This window comes from Vidua macroura, chromosome 21 (genome assembly GCF_024509145.1).
Source record: "Vidua macroura isolate BioBank_ID:100142 chromosome 21, ASM2450914v1, whole genome shotgun sequence".
Taxonomy (NCBI): Eukaryota; Metazoa; Chordata; class Aves; order Passeriformes; family Viduidae; genus Vidua; species Vidua macroura.
The window spans coordinates 3,980,762-3,993,687 of record NC_071591.1 but is presented as its reverse complement, the minus strand read 5'-3'; the positions used below and the strand labels follow the sequence as shown (position 1 = coordinate 3,993,687).

The following is a 12,926-nucleotide window of genomic DNA, read 5'->3' as shown; positions in this document are numbered from 1 at the left end:
CAGTTCGGGGGCACCGAGCCGGCGGCTGCCCCGCGCACTCACCTGGCTGTCGATCATCATCGTGCCCCGCTCATAGCCCCAGCGCCGCGCCGAGAGCCGCTGGCCCCGCTGCGGGTGCCGGGGCCGCGCTCAGGGCCCCGCCGCGCTGCCCGGCGGCCGGGGGCGATGCTCCGAGCCGGCCATGGGCCCCCGCTGCCCCCGCTGCCCCCGCCGAGCCGCCAGCGCCGAGCGCCGAGCGCGGCCGGGAGAGCCGAGCGCGGGGCGGGAGCGGGGCGGGCGCCGCTGCCGGCGGGGAGGGGGCGGCTCCCGGCTCCGCCCGGCCCCGTTCCCGGGAGGGGGGTGCGCGTCTGCAGCGGGGGCAGCCGCACGGGCACCGCTCCGGGGGTACCCGCGGCGCCGCTTCGCTCTTTGGGTGTGTTTAGCCCCGGGGATGACGGGGGCTGGCAGGAGCCGTGCGAAGGCACCGTGCAGACCCCGCCGGGGGAGCGGGCGCTGTGGCTGGGGAGCGGGGCCGGCGCGGCGCTGCGTGCGGGTACAAACAGGAGAGGAGCTTGGGGTCGTGGCTGAGAGAGACCCCCGGGACCCCCCCGGGCTGTCCCGCTCAGGAGGAGAGGCCGGGGCAGGGAGCCAGGGCACCACACGGACCTCCGGCTGCTCATCTCCGCTGAGCCCGGCACCGAAACGGGGCACGGGGGGACCCCCGGGCAGCGCTGCCGGAGCCGCGGGCGCACGGTCTGTGCGGGAGCTGGGGAGCCAGCGGGGTTGCCCTAGAAACAGAGCGGCTCCGGTCCCCGTCGTTTGTCATCATGAGGCCGATGACATGAGCCATTACAGCGGTGGCAGGAGGAGAAGGAGCCGGGCGAAGGCTGCGTCCGTCCATGGCCGAGTGCTCCCAGCCGCTGCAGGGCGGCTCCTGGGCACCAACACCCCGCGCCGGCCCCAGCTTTGTGCAGGGTCACAGCGGGAGCGAGCACAGCCCACCGCACCTGCCCGTCCCGCTCCTCCGTGGCTCCGGGCCAGCTGAACCAGCAGCTCTGGCCGGGGAGCGCAGCCAGGAAAGGAAAAGGTGCTGCCAGGGCTCTGCCTCTGGCACTAGATGCTGCTACAGAGCAACATCGTTCTAATTATAGTAACGGTGTCAGTGAGAAAAACAGCGAGAAAAACACGCACGTCAAAAGGTCTAGAACGATGTGATTTGCTGCTGGCAAAGCTCACTAAAAACCACCACCAGAATGAAGCACTTTTTAAATGTCATTTGTACTCATCTGGCTCGCTTTAAATTGGCTAAAGGTTCAGCAGGGAAGCAGGGGGATGATGTGGGCATACAAGCAGTGGAGATTTGTGGTTAAAACTGCCTTTCTACTCATAAGGGTTTACACTAGTTTTACACAAAACAGCGACATTTGGTGGATCTATGTTTAAGCTAAATATACACAGGAAAAGTCACGTCAGTGCAGCAACACTCGTGGAGAAAGGAGGGAGTCTGGTGGGCAGGCAGACATTCAAATGTCACTCTTCAGATGGGTTTTTCTAGTGATGCTTCCCTAAATCATTTGATTGTGTGGAGCAGAACTCCAGGGCTGGGGATTTACCGTGAGTAAAGTACAACCCAACCCACTCCTGTAACTCCTTCTCCAGTTCCTGCTGTCCCCAGAGCGGCCTGTCACTGCCACTGTCACTCCACCTGGAGAGCAGCTGTTGCTCTGTGTGTGTCACCCCTGGGGTCCCACGGGGACTTGCTGGGGCAGGAGGTGAAGCGGAGCAGGTGGGATTCAAGTGACAAAATAATAACCTTGGTGCTAAGAGCTGCCCTTTGAGATTAGAGCAAAACCCCACTGAGTGCAAACACAGAACAAGAGACGGAGACAGTCCCTCCCTCAAAAAGCTGAACAGGTGACACAAAGGGCAGGGGAGTGAACCCAGCAGCCCTGGCAGGGAGCTCCCAGCCTTCCAGCCCCTTTCCACCACCAGCTGCATGAAGCCAGCCGGATGCACGTGGCTTTTGCACAAGCTGGTTTTGTGCAGGGAATGTGTAACTGATGTTCTTACCCCTCCTCATCCCCTTTGATCATCTCATTTCCGTGCCCCACAGTCACAGATCTCACCCACAGAAGGTTTGACTAAGCCAGTCCTTCCATGACTGCTGCTGTGTGGTACAAAATGACATTTCTGGTCAAAACTGTCAGGGAACGTCACCTGTGGGAGGGTTATGGGAAATCCAAACCAGAGAGGAAAAGAATCCTAATCTGGCTAAGTGGAAATGATTCTTGTCCTATCAGTGGGGAGAATGAGAGGATCAGAACCTGGCCCCACCACAAACCATATTCAGTGCTGGAAGTTTCTGTTTCACATCACACAGAGAAATTTGCCCTTTGGGGGTGGATGCACTGGGCAAGACAGCAGCAGGGAGAAGGAAAGAAACAGCCTGTCAGATGGGTGCTTAAATTAGAGGGACTATGAATGATGAGTCTGTTCCAGCCGAGCAGAAAGGGATGGAGGGAAAAAGGGGCCCTTGGGAAGGCAACAAGCTGCTGCTCTGAGGCTGGGTTAAGGGCTTCAGCGGGAAATACCTTGAGAGCACAATCACATCCCCAGGCAGTGGGGTTTATTTACATGTGGTGATTCAGTTTTCATGCACTTCCCTGCATTTCTAAGTCCAAAGTCCTCTGGCACAAGAACACGTAAGACAAATTGTCCCCCATGGTGAGAGTGACACTCTGCTGCCTTCCTACCACGTGCCTCAGTTTCCCCACTGTGCACTGGGTGTGGGTGGGGAAAGCACATCAGAAAGCAAGTCCTGGAGAAGCTCCCACAGTGCACACAAGCTGCACAGTCCAAACTGGGAGAAGGAAAGCTGGCTGCTGCTGCTGGGGGAAGGGGATTAATCAGCAGGAGATGACAACAGAAGTCCAGCCTTTCATTAATTACAGGAGGGCAGGAGCTGATTCAGGGAGCATCTCCCACACAGCACTGTGGGGTTTTTTTCTGCAGATATTCTCCTGCTCCCTGGAGGCACTGGGAGTTTGTAGGTACTGCTTCAAGCCACAGCCCCGTGGAGCAGAACTGTGTCACACAACACAAGCCATTCCCCTGGGGAGAAGCTGCAGGCCTGCCAGGAAAACAAACATGTTTGGCACAGCACAAACCAGGCCATTCTGGTGTCAATCAGAGGGCTGAGGATTCGGCCAAAAGGCAGCTCAGATGCAGAGCTCAGACCAAGCCCTTCACAATTTGTTCAAAACAGGTACCCCAGAAACACAGACCACCCTCTATCACCCATCATTTGTGCTGCAGAACTTCCTCTCACCGAGGATTTATGAGTATCTGCACAGGAATCCAATAATTAATGTGGCAGAATGAAGCCACAAACCCAGAGCTGGCTGCAAACCCAGAGCAATTTCCAGCAGAATTAAGGCATAAGGGGAATTGGCCATTACCACAGCTGATCTATGGATTTGTGGCTGCTATGGAACTTCACGTTTTTCTTGGAATCTGAGTACTTTTCTACGAGGTCTAGCCCAGCCCAGACACGTACTGACACCAGGAGATAAAATTATCTGGCTTGACTGGACAGTTCCTTCTGGCTGGTAAAGAATCCATATGCATATATGTATAATTAGCATAATGAGAACCCAGTTTCAGCGTGGCCTGGAGGCACTAACTCATTTAACAATTAAGAAACAGACAATATTAATCCTGGGCTGGTTGGAAATGTATGTTTCTGGAAATATTTGGATAAGTATTTTTCCTCACCATTTTGGCTTAGGTGAGGTGCCTGGTTACCCAACATCATAGCAGGGGTTTCAGTTCTGGTTTAGTTACGTAAAGGGGCATCTTCCTCCTGCACCACATCACTAAGAACAGTCTGGAGAAAATGTAATAAAGACCTTTTGCTGGATTAAGCACAAATCAGCCAACCCAGCTGCCACTGGGGCTTTGGGGCTGGAGGTATTTCAGGTACCTTATCTATATTATGGGTCCGTGAAAGCTTTTCTAATTAGTCTTCTGGAAGATGAAATGCCTGCAATGACAGTGGCAAGTGCCATTTCCAGCCTGCTCACAGGACTGAAATGGCTCGTTAAGTCATCTGCAATCAGTGGTGGGGCCCTAAAGCTTTGAATACTTGATTCGCTGCCATACAGCAATTTTCTCATGTGAAGAGAAGCAGGAACAGTCAGGCACCTCTTCCCTATTTTCCCTCTCTCTGCCAAATGAGCTTTTTTTTCCTCTTTTTTTTTTCTTTTTTTCCTTTCCCCCCCTCCCCAAGCTGTTCCCTTAGAAACAGCCCGTTCACCCTTTCACCCTGCTCCTCCTCTCCCCGCTGAGCGCTGCCGCTCCCCGCAGCTCCCGTGGCCTCTCTCCTGCTCCCTCTGAGAGAACAGGGACTGACAGACGTGCTCAGCCCTTGGGTAGCAGAGGGAGATGATGTTTATGGCAGCCCTGCTGTGACAAGGGAGGTGGCACCTGTGACCTCAGCTGCCAGCCATGCTCCCCCATGCTCACCCGAGGGAGCTGCCAGGCTCTAAACGCCTGGTTCAGCTCCTCAGCACATCCAAAGAGAGAAAACATTAACCCCAGCCCACTTCCAGCTCCACGCTGAACTCCCAGCTTCTCCAGAGCATTTCATTATGGAATGAACTCATCCTGCTTGCTGGAAAGGCATCAGCTCGTGCTGTCAGCTCCAGCAGCTTCTCGCCAATTTATTTCACAGAGCTTAGAAAAATTGGAAAGGGCTGAAGCAATGGAGAGGAACATGAACATCTCAAAACCAGATTTTCTGTGTTGGAAAAGATTACATGATCCACAGAGACATGTGACCCAGGGAAAAGGTTCAGAGCACATCTGTGATTGAAATAAACCCGAAGAAGTTCAGTCTGCTCTGAGCTGTGCCAGCTCTGTCTAAACTTGGGTCTCCAAAGCACAGACTGGAATCTGGGAGATAACTGCTAGATGAGTTCACACTGTTTGTCCTGTCAGACCAGGGCTCTTATGGGCAATGCCTGGCACCAGCTCTGTGCTGAGAAGGTCCAAGAAATCCTGCTGCACACCACTCAGGGATAACGAGCTCCGAGTGCAAGTTTCCTCCTGATTCTGACAAAAGGCATTAGTTTAAATCACAACTCAGGAAAATTTATTGCCCTGCAATGTTCTTTTTTTTTTTAAGTGAAAAGGTCTTAAGCAAAACCCAAGGTCTTCTCCTCCACAGGAACGTCAAATACCATTTTGATATTGTTAAATTTCCACCAGGCTTCAGGAAAACACTCGTCAAAGGTAACTACAGCCATGCATTGGATAACTGTCTCTGTGGATGCTTTTTTGTGTGCTACAGCCTCAAGCAGGATGTATTTACAAAGAGTGGGAATCCAGAAACCTTTTCAGTCTCACCCGCACTTTGGCTGCTGCTTCTGAAATGCATTTAGACTCTGTTCTCCAAAGGAACTATCCACACATCCCCTTCCCAGTTTTTGCTCCTACCAGGAACAAAAATTGAAGGTGGGGCACATTCTGGAGGAGCTAATTTTGGTGGCTTTGGTTGCATGGGGGATCTCTCTGCAGGGATGGTCAGTTTCGGACCTCTTTGTAGTTCTTATTCACTGTGGAAAAACGAATGAGGCGGATTTCGGGGGGCTTGGGCTTCCTGTCATCCCATATGTACTCTGGAGAAAGCAGCTTGGAGGGTTTGTGGGACAAGAAGTGCCTGTTGAGGTGACTCTCCTCCTGCCAGGCTGCCATGATCCCGTTGGCTTTGTCTGCCAGGATGGTCATGTGGCACATCTTGGTGAACTCATAGACTTTCTTGACCAAGCCTCCAAACACGGCCCCTCCGTAGTAGAAATCCCCTTCTCCCTTAGGGATGAAGGCTGCTGAGGAGCTCCTCCTCTCATAGGGGAACTGCTCTCGTGGGACATCGAAGTAGCCGGGGTGGATGGCTGCCACCGTGTCCCCCAGGGTCTCGGGGCCCCAGGGGCTGTGGAACACCATGTCGATGTCCAGGCAGAAGAGGTAGTGCACCTCGCCATGGCTCTCCTTGGCCACGTGCTGGTTGATGGCCTCCATCCTGCGCATGGAGATCTCCTGCCAGCTGGAGAATTTCTGCACGGGGACGGTGACAAGCCTGCGCCCCGGCTGCAGCTGGATTTGGGGGATGCTGGCGGGGCTGTCTGTGAAGATGTAATAGTTCACCCGGTAGCCCCGCATGAAGTGCTGCTCCGCCGAGTCCAGGAAGCGACGCGCGAACCTCGAGTACCTGAGCAGACACAGCCCGTGGGGCACAGCAGGGACAAGGAGGGCCTTGCTGGGGACCTTTTGCAAAGGTGTGGAGTGATACAGGAAAGGGGTGATGCCTCAGGTTTTAGGTTTTCTATTTTTCAGATTCTGTGCTGCTTTAGTGTGTGGGTCTGGGCTTCAGAGCTCTCTTCACAGAGCAAGGAAACAAAACAATTCCTGCTCCAGCTGGGCACCAAGGACAAATGATCCAAACCTCAGGCCCAAGAGCACAAACAACATGGAATGAAGAGAGAAAAACAAGCAGGATGGGACTTCATAACCTAAAGCTGTAATTGGACAATTAACTCCAATATGCAAATGGACCAAAACTTATAAAAGTGAGAGACTCCGTGACCTGTTGTCCTTTTTTAGTGGCCATTTTGGGTTGTGCTGCCCAAGGTGGATCCATTGAGGCCTCTTAATAAACACCTACTTTATTCTTTAGCTCCATCTAGTCTCTGTTCTAGGTCAGCCTGCACAAGGCATCAGGGGAATGGCCTTCAGCTGGAGGAGGGCAGGGTTAGAACAGATTTTGGAAATTCTTCCCTGTGAGGGTGGGGAGTCCTGGCACAGGGTGCCCAGAGAAGCTGTGGCTGTCCCATCCCTTGGGAGGTGCCCAAGGACAGGTTGATGCAACCTGGTCTAGTGGAAGGTGTCTCTGCCCATGGCAGGGGGTGGAAGGAGATGAATTTTAAGGTCCCTTCCAACCCAAACCATTCTGGGATTCCAAGGGGCTGCGTGGTGGATTATGAAGAGAATTCTCTAATTCTCACATTAGAAAATGCAAGACAAGGAGTGAGGGGAGTTCAGTGATTATCACTGCAAGAATCCACACACCACATATGCAACAGGGGTAGTGGAGAACAAGGAATAAGTGGATTATCCCCATTTTGACCAGCTCTAATTCCCAAGGCACCTGCTAATTCTTAAAAAGCACTGCCCACACCTCAGGTACCTCAAGTGTTGTCATCCCACGGGCTCGTGTGATTACAGACACACTACATGGGCACAAACCCCCCTGTAAACTGGGACAAATTTCAGGAAAATCATCTTTCCACAGAGGAAGGGCATCACCCCAAGAGCTGTGTCCACTGAGTGCTTCCCTTACTTTCCAACAGCAAAGGCTGTCACCCCTATGGTGAGGTTCAGGGGTCTGTAGGCACTGTCCAGGATCTCAGGATCAAAAGTCCCTTCCCAGACGATGGGGGCCAGCCATGGTGTGACTGTCAGCACATCCTGGCGCCTGAAGGGGGGAAAAAAACCAGAAATGTAAATGAAATGTAACTGTTCCTGTTGGTTTTGAGGCCAGTAAATGGGAAAGAAGCACAAAAAGGCAGCTAGAGGAGTGTGTGAATCAGCATTAATTCACCATGGAGGGTATTAGCCTCAGATATTTTCTCTCTGCACTCTTCTTTGAGGTTACAGAGCATGGATATTTCAATTCCTGGGCTGAAATTAAGCACTTAACACATCAGCAAAAACCTGAGGATCTGCTAAAATCTCATTTAAGGACTTTTCTGCTGAGGAGAGTTTAATGACCACTGAACTCTCAGAATGGGAAGCTGTGCCTATTTGCTATCAGCCTGATGCAGATTGCTACATGCAGATTAAAACACAAGTAATAATAATATGAAAATTATTATAAAAATACCCCATTGCTGTGTTATTAAAACACCGCTTGCAGCATGACAGCTTATTTTTCCAGGATTTATATATAGCTCCAACACATTCAGATATAATTTAAAATGCTGTATGTGAGCCAGCATTCAAATTTTTTCTAACAAAGTTAGAAAAAAATCCTTAATCTCCAGTGAGGGAAGTGGAAATACCGAATATAAATGCAGCAGAGACTGATTCTGCCCTATTACAGCTCTGCAATGCTGTTTCAATTTGCTGCTTTGTTTTCAGGGTTTCATTCTTACCTTTCTGATTTTAAAAGAAGGTGGCATTTATGGTGGAACTCACCCCAGCCTGCTCACATTTGCTCCAGACCAGGAGCTGGAGCACTCTGCTAATGAAATTTGTCACACACAGCACCGTGGCCACACTTGGGGGCTGCCAGGCTCCCACCTGACACAGTCCCAAGGCAAAAACAGCACCAGAACCAGACTGGGGGAGCTGTGGGGAGCAGCCTGGTGCTTCAGGCAGCAGATCCAATCACATCCTCCAAGCCAGATCTAATAGTCTCAGTCTGAGAGGATACAAGAATAACAGTTTCACTCCTTCCTGCAGCAATGCCTGTGATTGAAAGATTAAATTATACAGGGAGAAGAATTTGGGTTGGAGAAAATGTACTAACTGATCTGTCCTGTTTCTGGGTTGACGATCCTTTTTATAGGAGAGAGAAGGAAACAGGCACGCTCCCTTCTCTAAGCCTTGTAAATTTGATTTTAAAGGGCTGCCCTGGGTTCCCCAGTGAGTCATGGTCATCCTCTCAGTGCCAGTGAACTCCCTCCAGAAGACACAGAGCATGAAAAGCTTTGAGATTCTCCCCTTGTTTAGCCCAGTATATTCCAGCTGATTTAGCACTGAAATTTATTCCAATATGGAAGAAATGTTCAGGCTGAGCACATCCTGAATATGTGGGGGAAATAATATATATATGTGTGTGTGTGTGTGTGTGTGCCATCAGGGTGTGTTTATTAACATGCAAAAGAATGTGGTTGTTTAACTGCTCCAGATAAAGGGCCAAAGGAGGCTGTAACAACCTGAGCTGCACAGAGAGTTTGTCCAAGCCACTTCTTAGAGCTGCTGTCCCAAATCTTCCCTTAAACTCCCTGCTTTGGCTGTGTCTCAGAGATCTGGCTGTGTTTGCTGGAGGTCACACAGAGCACCTGCTTTATGTTGCCCTGAAATGGGTTCAAAGCTCTCCCACAGCTGCTTCCAGCTACAGCACAGCTCCAGAAGGTATTTCCCACTTAAAGATATTACAGATCTGCCACCTCAAAAAGAGCTCCTGGCCACGACAGAGCGTGTGTGTGCTAATGTGATAATTGGGAATTAACAGGAAGTGTGTTAATAAGTGTGCAGTAACCAAACCCAGCCTTAGAGCAGCACAGGCAGCTGCTGACACACCCCTGTGGTTGGGTTCTCATGGAACAAGGTCCTGCTCAGTGTGCCCCAGGACTCTGGAACTGTGAGTGCTGCAAAGTGCCCAAACCACACTCAGCAGAAACAAAGTTCAAACAAAGAAACTTACTTTGGCGCCAGCACTCTTGGCTGCTGATAAAATAATCTGTAAAAAGGAAGAAATATCCATTGAATAATACATGAATATGCCTGGAAAGAGAGGAACAGCAGTTTAAAGGTCAGGAGATAAAAAGCCAGTACTTACTGGGGGAAAAGCTGGATTAGCTTCTCTTCTGTATATTGGAGTTTCATGGAGCTGCATGATGGGGTGGGAAAAGAAAGGGATTGTTATGCTCTTCTAAAAATATCAACCAAGTTGGGCTTCAGGACCTGCTGCTGCACTGCCAGCTGTCCAAATCCAGCCCCAGCTGCTGTGGACACTGCCCTGCCTGGCCAGGGTTAGGCATCACCTGCACACACCTCCAGGGCTGCCAGGCAAGGGACAGCTTTGGGACAGAACACACAGAGAGGTGCTGGCAGCAATCCCATCTGAGGGGAAATCAGGGTTTAGGGGTCAAAATCCATGTGGGACTGTCAGCAATGGTCATGTATGTGCTCCATGCTCTGCAAAACTGTTCCTGGTCACCTGGAGGGCCGAACTACCTGAAATAACCAAATTTCCAACAACATTCAGAGAAATAAGCACCTGACCAGACACAATGGTTTGGAATGGGCTGGAATAATCAGAAATACCTCTGTGAAACATCTTTTTTTTTTCCTATTTTCATGGCTTGGTTTAGTTTTTGTAAGAACAGTAGGTCATGGGAAAAGCCAGAGCTTGTCATGTCCCAGCTCTGGTGCAATGTGGCAGTGAGGAGGTCACTGGGGCCATGGCCCTGGCCCCTGCACAGTGTCAATTCTCTCCTGTGCAGCTCTGGGAGAGCTTTTGGCACCCAGGCTAGGTCAGGTACAAGCTCAGAAGCAGCTCCCCTTCATTTGTTTAGAGCTCAGAGCTCAAGTGCTGCCACGGCACAACCACATCCATGGAGTGGGGGCAGAGCACAGATCTCAGAGGGAAGAACAGGAGCCTGATGAGAACTGGGGCGTTGTTCCTGACTGTGCCAGAGCTCCTCCTGTGCCTGCTCATCTCCCCTCTCTGGTTTAGGTGTCTCTGTCTAGTGAGTGGACACTTAGAGCACAGTTGTGCAAGTGCAGGTGTGTGATTACACCCTGATAAGGAAGCTGCATTAACCTTTTAGTCCTGGGCTCTGGGACCCACAACAAACAAAGCCTCCCTCACCTGTGAGACCCAGAGCTGTCCTGCAGGGCAGGCAGGCCCCAACAGCATTGTTAGCTTTTTGCTTTAAGAGAGTGACTAATTGCAGCTTCATAAATAAAGAACAAGCCGCCTGTTAATCACTGTTTGTGCTGTCAGCGAAGAGCAGGACTGCAACAATGATCCGTGTTAGTCATTAGGCACAGAACAAAATACTTACAAGATTTCAGGGCAGGGAAGGTAGTAAGGCAGGTAGTGCACTTTTCCACTCCCAGCTACAGCCCTGTGAGAGCAAAGAAATGTTTTAAGCTAGGAAATGTTGAAGGAAACCTTCATAGGATTTTCCAAGATCACCCAAGGACCTGGCAAAGATTTTGAGAGGTAACTCTGGCTAACTCCATTTCTACTTTATTAATTAGTGTAGGATCTGCTGTGTTCACATTTTAACACAATGTCCTGCTGCTGAGGCATAATGCAGCTACCCACAAGGTGAAAGTACAGCAAATTGCAACATCATAAAAATGCAATAAATCAGGATAATTTAGTAATTAATATTTTAATACTTAACAGAAATGCCTTATCTCAGACTCCCTTCCAATGATGTTTGAGTTTGCTCTAGAGAATCTATAAGTCATACACAGTTGTCAGAATATTCAGTTACAAAATTCTCAGTGTTTGAAAGCTGTGATGTCTGACAGTTACAAAGCTGTCCCTGGTGACACTGGAGTGAGTTTGGACTGTGTGAAGGGACAGATAATCACCTCTGTTAAGGCCTGAGCTGAAATGTAACTGGGATATTCCATACTCAAGCATCTGTTTGCGAGTCGCCTCGGTGTTACCAGCCTGATTTGGACCTAATTGCTTTTTTCCTCTTTCCCTTAGGGCTTTCTCCCTCTACCACTGCTCCTTTATCTATTACACAAATTGCTGCTCTTTCTTACAGCTCGAAGAGGGGCTTCCCATAAAATGCACAGCCTTTTATTTTTGTGTTCTAGGAGTTTTACCACAGGATCTACACAGGATGTTTTAGGTATGACCGAGCTGGGCAGCAAATGCTTACCAGATAACTGCAGCAACAGCACCCAGGCAGACAAGAGATCCCAGCAGCACTTTCCTGGAAATCATCTCTTCTAGAGGAGAAGGAAGGGCAACTTCTCAACTCCAGCAGCTTTCACTCTGCAAAGGACAAACATAAAGGGAAGAGGCTGGAAGTACCTCACTCTGAGAGAAATTGGTCATTTCCTCAGAGGAGGATGAAGCTTCTTGGTAGCTTCTCTTTCAGTCTTTCTGAAGTGATAAACACAGAAGGCATCAGACTGTAAGAGCCAGGGCACTGAGGCAGAATCTGTAAAATGTCTGAGCAAGTTCTTCATTCCAGGGAGCTTTAACCCCAGCTCCAGCACATGGGGAGCCCTTCTGATCTGAATCCACTTTTTCACCTCAAGCACGCACCCTTTGCAATTGAATCAAATCACCCACTCCTGTCCTATCAGAGAGCTAACACAGTTATCACCTGGGCTGATTAACTCCACCTTTCCCTGTCCAGTAACCAGCAGGGGCACTCCCTGCAAAGGTGCCTGAAGGAAAGGTAAACTGAGGTGTGAGACCAGCAAAGGAACATTTCACAATCCTAATGCACCCTGGGTAAAGGTTAAACCAAGGAAATGATTCCCTCTACAACAGCCATGAAAATCAACTTTCCCAAGCCCACCTGTCCTACCTAAAAAGCTCAAATCAATCTCTTTTTCTGCTCACAGGGAAGCAAAGTTGCCCAGAGTGTGAACTTTGGCTGGTCCCTGTGAGGAACACAAAATGCATTTGTGTGAGGTCTCCAAAGGGGCTACAAGCACATTAATTGTTATTCTTTCATTATCACCATCAGTGAGGACAGCAGCAGGGAGCTGTGGATCAGGCTCGTGGGTTTCCATCTCACTGCTGCTTCCTCAGGACCCAACCCATGTTCTCCTGCTTCCTCAGGACCCAATCCTCCACACCAAGAGCTCTTCCAGGCTGGCTGGAGGGACCAGATGTATTTCCAGTTACAGCTTTCTACTTTCTTGAATGTGATTGGAGCCTGCAGAGAAGGAAAAAAAAAAGTAAAATGAGAAAAAGGCTGTTTATCAAGCATTTACAAAGATGGTAGCATTTATAATAAGGGGAGGAAGTGGTACATGATGCTTCTTGGAGGGTGCTGAAGTAATCCCAGAGATCATCACCGGCCCTTGGTGAGGCATAGGACAGTGTCAATGGATCTGAACAGGCAGGAGTGACTTTCCTGCTTTAATTTCTTTGGCTGGAAAAAGGACAAGTGGCA

General features: G+C 50.2%; 2 protein-coding genes and 1 long non-coding RNA gene across 3 annotated transcripts in view; all 3 read right to left on the bottom strand.

Moving 5' to 3' along the window:
* The window catches only part of RALGDS (ral guanine nucleotide dissociation stimulator), a 56,625-nt gene extending 56,459 nt beyond the window's left edge, over positions 1-166 (bottom strand). The window contains exon 1 of the mRNA XM_053996167.1: positions 43-166. Within this exon, the coding sequence (XP_053852142.1) occupies positions 43-60 (18 nt within the window). The 5' untranslated portion in view covers positions 61-166. The remainder of the gene's footprint in view (positions 1-42) is intronic.
* Positions 167-2,947: 2,781 nt separating this feature from the next.
* On the bottom strand, positions 2,948-4,380 carry LOC128817892 (uncharacterized). Its single transcript, XR_008440323.1, has 4 exons — positions 4,295-4,380; positions 3,962-4,021; positions 3,754-3,865; positions 2,948-3,109 (listed from the first exon to the last, which is right to left on the bottom strand). It is a non-coding gene; the product is annotated as an uncharacterized LOC128817892 (long non-coding RNA).
* A 162-nt stretch (positions 4,381-4,542) lies between these two features.
* GBGT1 (globoside alpha-1,3-N-acetylgalactosaminyltransferase 1 (FORS blood group)) lies at positions 4,543-12,633 on the bottom strand. Its single transcript, XM_053996431.1, has 7 exons — positions 12,489-12,633; positions 11,673-11,788; positions 10,833-10,895; positions 9,602-9,652; positions 9,467-9,502; positions 7,376-7,510; positions 4,543-6,247 (listed from the first exon to the last, which is right to left on the bottom strand). Exons 2-7 carry the CDS (start codon positions 11,735-11,737, stop codon positions 5,563-5,565), a joined length of 1,035 nt encoding a protein of 344 aa, XP_053852406.1. The 5' UTR covers positions 11,738-11,788; positions 12,489-12,633; the 3' UTR covers positions 4,543-5,562.
* Positions 12,634-12,926: the final 293 nt, after the last annotated feature.

What these genes read in the sequence shown, in the direction of transcription:
- GBGT1 (XM_053996431.1), bottom strand. Translation starts at nt 11,737, where the DNA reads ATGATTTCCAGGAAAGTGCTGCTGGGATCTCTTGTCTGCCTGGGTGCT. An exon ending in CTTCCCTGCCCTGAAATCTT is followed by an intron (nt 9,653 to 10,832) that starts GTAAGTATTTTG and finishes CCCATCATGCAG; the next exon opens with CTCCATGAAACTCCAATATA. An exon ending in ACAGCCTTTGCTGTTGGAAA is followed by an intron (nt 6,248 to 7,375) that starts GTAAGGGAAGCA and finishes GTGTCTGCTCAG; the next exon opens with GTACTCGAGGTTCGCGCGTC.